The 13,863-nt window shown below is 38.8% G+C and overlaps 1 protein-coding gene across 1 annotated transcript in view; it reads left to right on the top strand.

Annotated features, from left to right (window-relative positions):
* LOC131163965 (uncharacterized) overlaps positions 1 to 13,863 on the top strand; it is a 119,846-nt gene that overhangs the window by 13,752 nt on the left and 92,231 nt on the right. The window contains exon 3 of the mRNA XM_058120833.1: positions 8,993 to 9,084. Within this exon, the coding sequence (XP_057976816.1) occupies positions 8,993 to 9,084 (92 nt within the window). The remainder of the gene's footprint in view (positions 1 to 8,992; positions 9,085 to 13,863) is intronic.

The raw sequence follows: 13,863 nt of genomic DNA, 5'->3' as shown, positions 1-13,863 counted from the left end.
GGATTTCCAAATCAATTAGGATTGACTACATTAAGGACTTGGATTAAGATATTTCACATTCCTAATAGGAGTAGGGTTCCTTACCCTATATATATGTAACCCTGCAGGGCTTTTTTCATTCAAGCAATAACATAATACATAGTTTTTGGCTAATTTGGAGGCAGATCCCCTCGAATCGATCAGCCCTATTTTCTCTTTCTATTTTCTATCCTTTCAATTTCTTCAATTTCTTTACGTAAAACTCTAGGGTCTTATCATTTGGTATTAGAACTGGTGTTCTTGTGGATGCTGTTACCCCGCCGAAAAGCAAGATCTTGGAATTCTTGATCTTCAATCATACACAATGGCCTTAGAAAATTTAGCAGAGTCCGAGAGATGGAAGCTAGGCTAAAGGCTGAACTTGGCAATATGTTTTAGCCTTAATTTAAAGAGATTCAGGCATCACACTCTAAACAACTCATTACATCTTCCCATAAAGAGAGAGAAGATGATGCCTCTATATCAACTGATTATAGGGAGTAGTTGTACATGTGTGAAGGAGGTTACCTAGGAGAGTGTGATCATGGTCCTTCTCGAATGAAGGTGGAATTTCCTCTATGGGACAGTGATGACCCTACTGGTTAGGTTTCTAGTTGCTTTTTCACCACACTTTAGAAGCATCTAAAGTTGAGATTGCTACTATTAGTTATCTAAAGTTGAGGTTGCTGCTATTAGTCTGGATGACTATGCTATTCAATGGTATGGCTCCTTCATGTGAAAAACTTGTTTCTGGATTATCCGGTTTTGGCCATCGGATATGAGAATATTGGTGGAGAGTTTACCAAAATACACCAAACTAGCATTGTCTTGGGGTACTACACACGATTTTTGAGCGGCTGTTAAGCAGGACCAGCAGGACCAAATATTGGAATGAAAGCCAACTCATCAATACTTTTATTGAGGGTCTCCTATCTGACATTCAGTGTGGGTTCAATGTGCATTGGCCATGGACTATGATCACTGCAATTTCCTTTGCACAGTTAGAAGAAGAGAAGTTGTGAGAAGAAAGATGTCACCCCAGCAAGACCATTGGCAAGCAGAATGTTAGCGGCACTATCACACCACTTGCTCCTTGCCATCCTCCTGCCAAACGATTGACTCAAAAGGAACTTAAAGAGTGAACAACAAAGGGTTTGTGCTGGCATTGTGATGAGAAGTGGTATAGAGGGTACCATTGCAAAAAGGGTTGACTTTTGATGATTGAACAAATGGAGGAGCCAGAAGAGGTTGAGGATGACTGTGCTTATTTAGATAAGGAAGGTATTGAATTCGATGATAATAATGAATCTATCACTTCTTCAGTTCATGCTCTAGTTGGGTGTGCTGCCTCAAACCATGAAAATGGCTTCCTAAAACACCAACTTGTCACTATCTTAATTGAAAGGGTAGCACTAAAAATTTCATGGACACTAGAATTGCGAAATCGCTAGCATATTGATGTAGGATGAGAAGCGACTATTTGGATGGATCATTTCGATCCCAATTAGGATGCCTATGCCAAAGAATAGTGTGAATAATTTATTGGGTCTGAAACCCAAATGTGCTTAGTTGGTTAGTTGTTTAAGTATGTGTGTAGTTCACTTGTACTAGGATTATTTATGTGGGGGGCTTGTTTGTAGTAATTGTGTATTCTAGAGGTATGCTTGTAATGCAATGTAGTTTTAGGGGTATGTGTAATTTCATGTGTTTGTTTTCTTATAAATAGTGTGTGAAAGCCATACTGTAGGCAGTTGTTGATGAATTTGAATTGAATTGAACGTGAGTTTTCCTCTGGTATCTCCTTTCTCCTCCCTTCCCCTTCCTTCTTCTCCTCTAACTTCTCCATGGCTGCAGAACCTTGATGCTTCTCTTTTATCATTTGGTATCAGAGCCCAACCACGGTCTCTTTCTTTCATTTCAATTCCCCCATCTTTTCCTTTCAATCTTCCTCTTCTCCACTCTTCTTTTCTTATTCCTTCCCCACTGTTCTGTAATTTCTATCTCCCTCTGCTGCTGCTTCTTCTTCCCTTTTTCTTCTTCTTCTTCTGTCCTTCTCTCCTCTGTTCTGTAGCTTCTCACTCCTTGTCTGCTGCTTCTTCTTCTTCTTTCTTCTCTTCTTGTTCTCCAGCTTTCAGTCCACCCATTCTTCCTCACTCTTCTCTTCTTCTTCCTTTCTTCTTCTTTCTTTTCTCTGTTCTGTTCTCTCACCCTCTGTTTTGTATTAATCCTCCCTTGTTTTCCTCCCTTCCATTATCTCCATTAATCTCTCCTAAATATCCTTCTCTGTTTCTCTCTCATATCATAATTTCTATTCTGAAATTTCAGTATTTAAAAAAAAAAAAAAAACTACCGAAAGGCAGTTTCTGAACTTTTCAGAAATTCCAATCGTGTCCCCAAATATTGAACACCGCTTTCCAGCCACTATCCTGGAACACCACCCACACCACCAAAAACAGAAACCCCCAAAACCCTGCCCCTCCAGTTTTCATCACCGTCTGACCAACGGAAGACACCCCATGCACCGTCCAAGACATATCCAGCTGTTAGCTCTTCAAAAGCTCTATCCTCCTGTGCTTTTCTCATCACACCACCAACACCAATGTACTTTCCATTCCTTGATCTTCCTTTTCCCCAAAAATCACTGCCGTAAAGTCGTCGCTGGCAATTCACGTGCTCCACATGTCGGCGATTGCGAGTGAGCTTCTGCCAGACTCCTCTCCTGCTGCCAGAATTGGGAGAAATTGGTTTTCTCATTATATTTTGATTTGCAACATGATATTTTGGTTCCTAACTTGAAATTGTGCAAGTAGTGTGATAATTTGCTACTAGAAGCAAGAAATTGCTGCTGCCAGCATCATAGATCAGGTTTTATTGCTGTAATTTGTGAGTTTTCCTGGTGAATTTGTTTCATTTCTGCGCGATAGTCAAGATTAAAGGTGACTTGATGATTGTTCTTAAATAATTGAAAGTGAAGTTTTTGATTTGCTTCATATAATTGCATCATGGTGACCAATGTTGAATTGTCTCCAAAGGTGGAGTTGTTGTCCGGTAGGGTGCAAAATATGGAAAATGCTTTGGAGATTATTATTGGTGCTTTGAATAGGTTAACAATCGAAGTTGCGGCCTTAGGTAAAAGGCCCATGGAATTTCCTACGGTCCTACCAAACAAGATGGTGGGATAGCTGCTTTCCCTCATGCTTTTGAGTTGTATGAAGCCCGAAATAATCATTCGAGTAAGGGAATTAAACTAGAAGTCTCAGATTTTAGTGGTGATGTTTCTCCTGATGAATTTGATGACTGGGTGTATTCTTTGGAGTACTATTTCTGATGGTATGACATGAATGAGGCTAGAAAATTGTACTTTTCTGAGTCAAAATTGAAGGGAACTGCTCGAATTTGGTGGATTAAACAAAGGGAGATCTTTAGAAGGAGATTTGGTGAGATTACAACGTGGAATGAGATGAAGCGAGTGATGCAGGAGCAATTTTTGCCTTTTAATTATCAGCAGTGTGTTTATCTCCAGCTCTTTGATTTGAAGCAAGAAGAAAAGAGAGTGATGGAGTACACTAGTAGATTCTATCGTTTGGCTACTCGTGCAGATATAGAATGGAAAGAGGACGTTATGATAGCTTTGTACAAAAAGGGGTTGAAGCCTGCTATTGCCTCCAAACTTGCTGCATTTCGTCTCATCACAGTTGGGGATGCAGCAAGGCTGCCACGCAAATTGAGGAGGACATGCAACACAATCCTCCTAGAGCTTCATTAGCCCTTTGGTTTGAGAAGAGTACTAGTGGAGTTATACGAGAGAAGATAGTTGAGCAATTGGGTAAAGGTGTTTAGACTAATACCTTTTGGGAGACTCTTGAGCATTTTGGAACAACTTCTAAGAGCCATTCATTACTCAAATGCTTTAAGTGTCAAGGTTTTGGACATCGAGCTGCACAATGTCCTACCAATTCATGGTTGTTGCAGAAAAGGAAGAAGAAGATGATGATGATACTCAAGTAGTTGAAGCTTAAACAGAAATTCAAAGTGACTTAGATGATGATGGCAATTTGAGAACCTATTTAGTGCTTTGACATATGCCCTCTTCCCACAAGCTTAAAGAGACAGAGGATTGGGGGTGGACCAACATCTTCGAAACTCAAAAGTGATATGCCAAAAACAACTTTGTACTTGGTTGTTGATCCTAGTAGTTACACAAATGTAGTTTCTAAAGAAGTTGTGAATAAGTTAAATTTGGAAATTGAGCCTTATCCCAAACCATACAAAATTGCTTCGGTGAATAATACCAACTTGAAGGTCCATGATCGCTGCTTACTTGCCTTCAAGATTGCTTCCATTTTGGAGACAGTACAATGTGATATCCTTCATCTCAAAATTTGTCATATCCTTTTGGGCCGACCATGGTTATTTGATAGGAAGGCGAAGCATGGTGGATATGAGAATTCTTATTCCTTCTCCATTGACAACAAGAAGTATAAGTTGATGCCATCACAAATTCTTTTGCTGTCACGAATTCTTCCACTCACCAAGTTGAAGCATCTTGCTGGTTCCTTTCTTATGAAATGAGATGACTTTATACGTGGTGATGGACTCCTTGGTACTTTCATTGAGTTCTTTTTTGGAAGGAGGGAATTGATGTAGGGTGAGAGCGGCTATTTGGATGGATCATTTTGACCCAATTCGGAGGCTTGTGTCGAAGTATAGGGTGAATGGTTTATTGGGTCCAAAACCCAAATGTGCTTAGTTAGTTAGTTGTTTAAGTATGTGTGTGTAGTTCGCTTGTACTAGGATTATTTATGTTGGGGGCTTGTTTGTAGTAATTGTGTATTCTAGGGGTATGTTTGTAATGCAATGTAGTTTTAAGAGAGTGTGTGTAATTTCATGTGTTTAAAAGCTTTCTTTATAAATAGCGTGTGAAAGCCATGATGTAGGTAGTTGCTGATGAATTTGAATTGAATTGAACATAAGTTTTCCCCTAGTATCTCCTCTCTCCTTCCCTTCCCTTCCTTCCTCTCTTCTAATTTCTCCATGGCTGCAGAACCTTGATGCTGACCCTGCATCACGTATCCTATTGAGTAATGTGAAAAGTTTGATTTGAAGGTTGCAGATGGAAGGGCCTTGACATGTCAAAGCAAGTGTTCGAAGATTATGAAGTGGTTTTGGGCATTGAATGACTAAGGACTTTAGATGATATAGTTTGAAATTATTCTAAACTGGTTATGAAGTTCATTGTGAATAGGCAGAGAGTGACTCTTGAAGACAATGTTGTGGTAAATGTCACTATAGTTTCGAGCCATCTTATAGAGAAGCTCATTAAAAAGGAGCGACATGGTTGTCTAGTACAATTTTGAGCATAAGAGGAGTTACAACATTTGGCCAGAATGAAGGGCTAGAATCTCTTATTTCAGAATTTCTTGACCTATTTGTGGATCCACATGGATTGCCACCTTAGCAAACACATAATCACTGCATTCCTATATTGCCAAGTAGTGTCCATACTAATGTCCGTCCTTATTGCTATCCTTATATTCATAAAACAGAAGTAGAGAAGATAGTGAAAGAAATGTTAGATGTTGGCATAATTCAACTGAGTGTCAATACATATCCTTCTCCTGTATTATTAGTGTAGAAGAAGGATGGCTCTTGGCGAATGTGTATTTTTTATTGAGCACTAAACAAGAACTCCACGAAGGATAAATATCCTATCCCTGTTGTGGATGAATTGTTAGATGAGTTGGGAGGTGCCTAGCAATTCACCAAACTCGACTTGAGATCAAGCTATCACTAGATGTAGGCACATGAAGATGACATTAAGAAGACTGCTTTTAGAACTCATGATGACAATTATGAGTTCTTGTTTATGCCTTCTAGGTTAACCAATGCGCCTTTGACCTTTCAAAGTTTCATGAATGACATTTGTCGACCTTACCTACGTAAGTTATTTCTCATATTTGTTGATGATATCCTGATATGTAGCTTATCTCCTGAAGATTATCTATGTCATTTGCGAACTATACTCACCACTCTTTGAGAGCATCATCCATTTGTCAATAAATCTAAATGCAACTTTGCTCGATCGCATGTGGAATACCTTGGACATTAGCTTACAAAGAGGTTCTAAGGTACATATGATTTTCTCATGTCTCTTGCCTTGGAAAAAAGTTAGAGTAGCAAGTTACTGTGTAGTACCATTTGCTTGATATTGCACCTACTGGCGAGGTTCAAGTGCAGCCACAAGCAATTTTGGATCATCTAGTGGTCAAATGTAGAAGTCGAGGCATCACAGAAGTTTTAGTTCACTAGTCTCATTTACCAGCTAAAGATGCAACTTGGGAATGTTTTCAATCCTTGAAGGAGAGATTCTCTTATTGCTGCTCAGCCTTGAGGACAAGGCTAATTGGAAGGAGGTAGGATTGTTAGGATTCCCAAATCAATTGGGATTTCTATTAATGTGTTAGGATTCCTAGATCAGTTGGGATTTCTATTTAATCTTATGGTTCCCAAATCATTTGGGGATTTTTAATTATTGTGTTATGATTCCCTAGTCAATTGGGAGTCTATTTAATGTTGGAATTTTTATTTAATGTGTTAGGATTCCCAAATCAATTAGGATTGAGTGCATTGAGGACTTAGATTGGAATATTTTACATTTCTAATAAGAGTAGGGTTCCCTACCCTATATATATAACACCCTACGGGGATTTTTCATTAAAGCAACAACACAATTAACAGTCTTTGGCTAATTTGGAGGCAGATCCCCTTGAAGCGATCAACCCTATTTTCTCTTTCTATTTTCCATCCTCCCCAATTTCCCTATGATAAAACCTTAGGGTCTTATAATTCTCATTTGGGAATTGTTTTATTGTAGATGTGTATTGGATTTGTTGAGGGAAACCAGAATGTAACAATCTAGGCCCATACACCTATGGACCCTAGCATTAAGTTGATAGTGGATGATGTTGAATTGATACCAAGTAGCTGCGTACCAGACTATTATACAATTACCAGAAAAGGCATTGCATTTGTTCACAGTGCGATTTGTCAGTTCTTAGACTTACCTCATTAGTCCTTAGAATGCAGTTATGCACATCTTGAGGTAAAGTTGCACCAAGTCAAAGACTATTATATTAGAATTAAGTTCTTATATCTTTTAAGGAAGATTTCTTATGTTCCTTCTTGTACTTCTTGATGTCCGTAATAAAACCTCTTCTTTTTTGATCAATAGGAGAAAAAAAAAAAGAAAAAGAAAATTAGAATTATGGTCATACTTTAACCGAACGATATAGATGTAGACTCAGCTGTATTTCCATCTTATAGAAGATCTATTATATGTATTGTGTTTTTTAGGTGAAAATTTGATGTCTTAAAAGAGTAAGAAGCAACTAGCAGTTGCACAATCTAGTGCACAATCTGAATATAAAGCTGTGGCTCATGCTAGTGAGTTAATCATTGAAGAATATGTTGGTGGAGGTTGAGTTTCCACAATTGTCACATATGGAGTTAAATGGGATAATCAAGCTCCTTTCCATATTGCTTCAAATCCGGAATTCCGTAAGGACAGAGCATATTGAAATTAATAGTCACTATATCAGAGAGAAACTTTTAGGGAAACTTGTTTGCGCTGCTCATGAATTTAGAGGATCAACTAGCAGATTTATTGAGGGCGGGTCTTGGATCAAATGGTAAGGTTTCTCCTTTGTGACTGGTCATAGGTTCAAGTCCAAGGAAACAACCTCTCTGCATGAAAGCAGGGGTGAGGCTGTGTACACTGTGACAACCTTCCCCCTACCCTCACAAAGCAGGGAGCCTTGTGGCCCAGGGACGTCCTTTAACTAGCAGATTTATTCTTGAAGCCTGTAGGAGGTGTGCCGGTTATATGTATGTAACAAGCTGGGAACAGATTATATATGGTCCAGCTCAAGGCGAGTGTTGAAGAGTGTAGGTCAAAGGGTAATGTCTGAGGGATATTATGTCTACTGTGTATATTGTTTTATCCTAAATAGAGTGAGGCAGTCACATCGGTTATGTCTTGCATTGCTTCATTCTCCTCTCTCTCTCTCTCTCTCTCTCTCACCACTATGAAGTAGGATAATTATCACCACCAGATCACCAACAGTGTGTACTTACTAGGGCAGCCACTAAGATTGTTTGGAATAAGGTTTGCCACTGTAGTGCCTTCGTTACTGCTAAAGCTTGATTTACATTGTTGGTCCCCAACCTAATAGCTTAAGCTTTTAGATAAAGTGGTAATCAAACATGGCATCAGAGTTGGTTACCAAAAGGTCCCCAGTTCTAGAGTTCTAGTCTTGTTACCTGCATGTATTGTGTATGATTTGAAAATGATTGTATTCCATGGAACGGGTGTTATTTATTGTTTGATTATCTTTTCATGTGCCATCAGGCTGCACATGTTGGGGAGTGTTAGAGCTTGATATACATTGTTGACTCACAACCTAACAGCTTAAGCTTTTAGGTGAAGTAGTAATCTAACAATTAATAGTCCTCGGTTGCCATCATTTCTTGTATCACCCCTATTACCTCCACAGCGAGCAACACAATATTATAATTTTATTTTTCAAATGGTTGAGGCACCCTTAACTTTTTTTTTTTTTAATGAATTTGTCAGTCATGGAAAATGTTTTTTTTTTCCTTATTTTTCATAATTAATTCCTCCCACCAAAGCTTACATTCTCTTCAAAAGAGTGGAAAGACCACCCCTGTGGTATTCTGCCTTTGGTGCAGTTGTTCTCTGATACATTACTACTATTGGTGCTGAAATTTCATCTAAGATGCTACTACTCAACGTGATTAATTGGATTCTAGAATTTTTATTTGTTATATGGGAAAAAAATTCTTTGAATTGTTATGATTTACACTGATATTCCTGTTGTGTTTTTTTCCAATCAGTTTTTTGTCATTTTGATTCTCAATGTTATTCATGCTATCTAATTGTTCATAAAAATCTCAGGCTTCTGTGTATTCTTTGTTGCAAGCAGCCAGTGAAATTTCTTCTCGAGGTGACAGAAGGGATAGGGATATAAATGTTTTTGTCCAGAGAAGGTACTAAATCTTATATACATCTCAAACTAAATCTTGTGTTGCTCATTCACTTTCAAGTTTCAAATTTCTATATGTATGGAGCATCTGCCCTTCGTCCAATAAATTTATTGTTTTGTGCTAGCAATTGCATTAGTCCAGTTTAGAAATTGATTGATTATTTCTGATAAATTTATTGTTAGAGCTGGGTTATACATTATTGGCCCACAACCTAATAGTTTAAGCTTTAAGGTAAAGTGGTGATCTGACATGGTATCAAAGTTGGTTACCAAGACATCCTAGCTTCTAGTCTTGTTGCCTGTGCTTATTATGTGGCATTTAAAAAATTATTATATTCAATTTAATGTGTGTTATTTATCGTTTACTATCTCTCCACAAGCTATCGAGTTGTACGTGTGGGTGAGTGTTAAGGCTTGATATTCATTGTTGGACAACAACCCAACAACTTAGGTGAAATGGTAATCTAACATTTACAAAATACAAATCAATGTTTTGAAAGGAGCAATCAAGGCTTGCTTTGAGGCTCTCCTTAGCACAGGACATGCACTCAAGGCATAGTCTAAAATGCCAAACTCTTGGAAGGAAAATGCATGGTATAGTAGGACACATAATATAGTAAGGCTAATACATTTGCATAAAAGATATGCTTTCTGTGCTTTTCAATTGATGCTTGGGTGTTTTGGATTTTTGAATTTTTAGTTAGATTTTTTGTTTGTAAATGAGGGCTGGCAGAATTAATCATATGTATGTATGAAAGGATTAAGGACTGCTCTTAATGAGTGAAACTCTTAACTTTTGATCTTAGAGTCCTAGACCTTTCCTAAAAAAATCAAGAGTTGCACTTGGATCATGAGCATGATTTGTACTAATATATATATTTTTTAAATATATATGTTCATCCAGCCCCGTTGGAAGGATTGGAAGGGGTTCCTATTTTTGAAAACAATGGATTGGATAATGAATTGCAACGCAAGGATGGAATTTCACGTACACTAGTGGAGGTGATTTCTAGGAAGGATTTAGAAGATATGACGGATGAACTGGATTTAAAAATTTGTGATGTTGGAGAGTCTTCATTTTTTGCATTAGTGGTTGATGAATTTAATAGGAGTATCCAAAATGAGTTTCTATAGGAGAACCCTGGATCAAATACTGAGGAGGCTCTCTCTCCGACTTCTATGGCGATTCTCCTCATCCTTTGTTTCTATGACCCTCCTATTCTTCAGAATCGTCCTTTCTCAATCTTTCGTTGCTGCACCATTTAGTCACTAAACCCAAACCTCGATGGCCTCCTTTCTTGCCTCTTCATTCGGTGAGTTGGCTGTCACCTTGCAAAAACTTCACGTCCTTTGTTGATAACTCTCCACTAGTGCTGCTTGCCACTTGATTAGTCATTGAGATTGAATATCGATTCCCTTTGTTCCCTAGTTTGTTTTGGAAATTGACGACTTTGACTTCATTGAGATCAGCTCTTCTCAGTTACTTCCAGAGTTTTCTTCTTTCCCACTTAAAACCTCTTGACACTAGACCTTTTTGATTACCTCAATCCAAACTATAATCGCACGGGAACAATAATGCGTAGCCCTAGCCCTAGTCAATTCGCACATCCTTCTTGCCTCATACCAGAGTGCCCTTTTTTTCTTCTTTCACAGTTTTTTGTTGAAATCGAGACATGGGGTTCAGAGATGGTAGAATTTTCCTTTGTTAAAATTGATAGGAAGGTGTTTAGCATGATTCAGATAGACTCTTTGACATTTGGTATCACTAATGCTGGGTGGCATGTTTTCTTCATTGTGCTAAAGAAAGATCACTTTATCTGGGTGATGAAGGTGATGAGTTTCTATGCGAAGGGCTGGGAGGCATAGAGGTGGGCAGAGGAGTTCCATCCATTTTAGAGATGGAGGGACAATTAACTTAAGGCCTCTTTTGTACGAGAGGGGTAATTTTCTCTTGCAAAAGAAGGACATTAGTGGAAAGAGGTGGTCAGACATTAGAATTCTAGGAGGGGAAAAGTTTATGGGATGGAAGTCCTTACTTATAGCTCTATTGGAATTGTCGAAGATTAGCCAAATTGAAGCAAATAGTTTCGAGGGGAGACTAAGATGTCAAGATTGTGGGTTGTGGAACATACAAAGGGAAGGGGAAATAGACACAACGCAAGGTGAACCCCTAGCAAGCCCCCCTTTTGCCAACATAGACAAGGCTGCTTTGGCAAAGGAGACCAGGGAAAGGAATGACGAAGTTCGAAAGCATAGGGATCCAGAGGTTTTATTTCCTAATTTGGTTCCTTTAATTAAAACCATTACAGTTGAGGGGGATTTTTCAAAATCTATAAATTGGGATGGGTTTAAAGGGCTCGAAATAGGAGGACCTGATGTCTAGAGGCCCAAGTCAGATGGGCCTAAAATGTCAAAATTAATATGGATTGAGAAAAAAGGGCTCCCTCTTAATGAGGCTGGTAGGTGTGCTTACATTGACAACATGAATTTTACTAGAATTGAGGGTGGAGAGAGGCAATCAGGGTCTTGATGGGCTTATTTGTAATGTTGGGCTGAAGCATACAAGCAACAACAGTGTAGGCGGGATAACTAGGAATTGCTTAGAAATTGTTGGTACTTCTTATAATAGGGAGGAAAACCCAAATTTAATCAGAAGCACTTAGATTGGCTTGTAGGAACCCAATCATAATTCGAATTTCCTATCTTATCTTGGAAAAACAGGTTCAAAGGAGAATCAGAAGACTAATGTTGAAGAGGAAAAAAATTCGTTCTTCATATGACGAGGAGGATGATATGAGCAGCATTTGCAAATTTAAGAAAGAACTATTAGTTGATTAGTTAAGATGTAAGTTTGATCTTGCAAACAAGAGCAATTTATTTCAACTTTTTGAAAGAGCGTTTGGGAATGTTGATTTGAATGGTTTAAGACAGAATGAACTCTGCAGTAACACCTCGCAGCAAATGGAGCTAGCATGTCAAGTCAGAATCATGAGTGTACATTGGAAGGTAAATATCATGTTAATCATTTTTCAAGCCACTTGATTGCCTTAAATGAAAAGGGGTTCTTTCCCTTCCAACCCCGAGCTTGGTTCTCCTCTTGTTGATAATTTGAATGCTCTTCCCTTGGTTGGTGGGGGGTGGGGGGGTGGGGGGTGAGGACAATATTGTAAAGATAGATGCTTTTTCGGGTGATTTGTGTTCCTATAAAACTAGTAATGGTATCCTTCCCCTTCCAGCTTAGACTTATCATGTTTCTAATGCTTTATTCCAAAGGGAGGTTTCTTCTAGGGGAGAGGGTTGTGGATTTAGCTGCGAGGAAGTTGAGAGGGACTTAAAAGACTCACAAAAACTCCTAGAAGATTTAGGCCTGAAACTAGTGGATCCCTTAGGTAAGGAGGTGAAGTTGGGTCTGAGCCCCATGACCTGCAAGAGAGAAAGGAAGTTTAGAAAGAATTAAAAAATTTGGTCTCTTATAATTATAAGGGTGGTTAGGAGCTTGGGAAAGGTGGTAAGTGTGTTAAGCTATGAAGATTATCAATTAGAATGTGAGAGGTTTAGGGGGAGTTAGGAAGAGGAGTCTAATCAAGGAAGTTTTTTCTAAATACTCCCCGAACATTGTCATTATTCAGGAAACTAAGTTGGAGATGATTGATCGAGGGATTATTAGGAGTATTTGGGGTGGTTGGTGTAGGGTGTGGGACATTTTTCCATCTTGAGGTGCTTTAGGTGGTGGTCTTATTACGTGGGACTCTTGATCTATATAAAAAATGGTTAATTTAATGGGCTTCCTTTCCCTTTTTTTGTTCTTTTGAAGTGAAAAAGGAGGGGTAAATGGTGGATTTCCTTAGTGCATGGTCCACCTAGGCCTACTCTCAGGAGTACATTCTAGGATGAGATTATGTTTTGTGTTTGTTCCCTTAGGCGGGTGGTGGGAGAGGATTTGAATGTAGTATGATTTCCAGAGGAGAAGAAAAGGGAGAAGGGAGAGTTACTGCTAGTATGCAACATTTTGACCTGTCTATTAGGAGTGTGGCCTCGTATACTTATTAGAAACTTTCACATGTGACGTTCATAACTACATGCTCTCTCCTTGATGTCGCCCTCCTTCGTGATAGCGAGCATGGCAAGCTTCTTCAAACATTTTCTTTTTAAATCTTTAGGCCTAAAACTCTTTTACTCTGATGCCCTAGATCATAAATCGAATCTAGGCCCCAACATATCTGCAGTAATCTATCAAATGAATACCGATAATCCCTCGTATAGACTCTCGTAAGTGGCAAGTTATCCTTGATCTTTAGGGTTTGTTCGACTCCATTAGCAACAGAGAGTGCTTGTTCGACTTTAGCTATTAGATTTCTTTTGCGACTTCACTAGTGATAGAGACTGCCCTTGCGACTTCACTAGTGACAAAGACTTCATATTCGACAAAGTGTGCTCCTACTCTCGCTAATCACTACTATGCTCTTGCAAGCCTTTCTTCCCCACGGACCACTTCTAGAGGCTCTCTTCCCTACGGTTCAGAAGGCTCTCGGGAGGCTTTCTTCTCAATAGACCACAACAACAATCATCTTGGACCTGCAGAGCCTACTTGAATCTCTCCTAGCTATTTGAACTTCACCAAAGATCTAAGTATTTCTAGAAGGGAGCCTATATCAATGAGAATTTTCTTTGGGACTACAGAATATATAAGACTTGGGGGTGCAATGGTGTTATCAGTACAGGGAAGAACTTCGTCTATTTGACTTTGTTGATTGATTATTTGCTGATGGTCTTCTATTGAGTG

The sequence above is a fragment of the Malania oleifera genome, chromosome 1 (genome assembly GCF_029873635.1).
Source record: "Malania oleifera isolate guangnan ecotype guangnan chromosome 1, ASM2987363v1, whole genome shotgun sequence".
Lineage (NCBI taxonomy): Eukaryota > Viridiplantae > Streptophyta > Magnoliopsida > Santalales > Ximeniaceae > Malania > Malania oleifera.
This window is presented reverse-complemented; position numbering and strand designations above follow the sequence as displayed.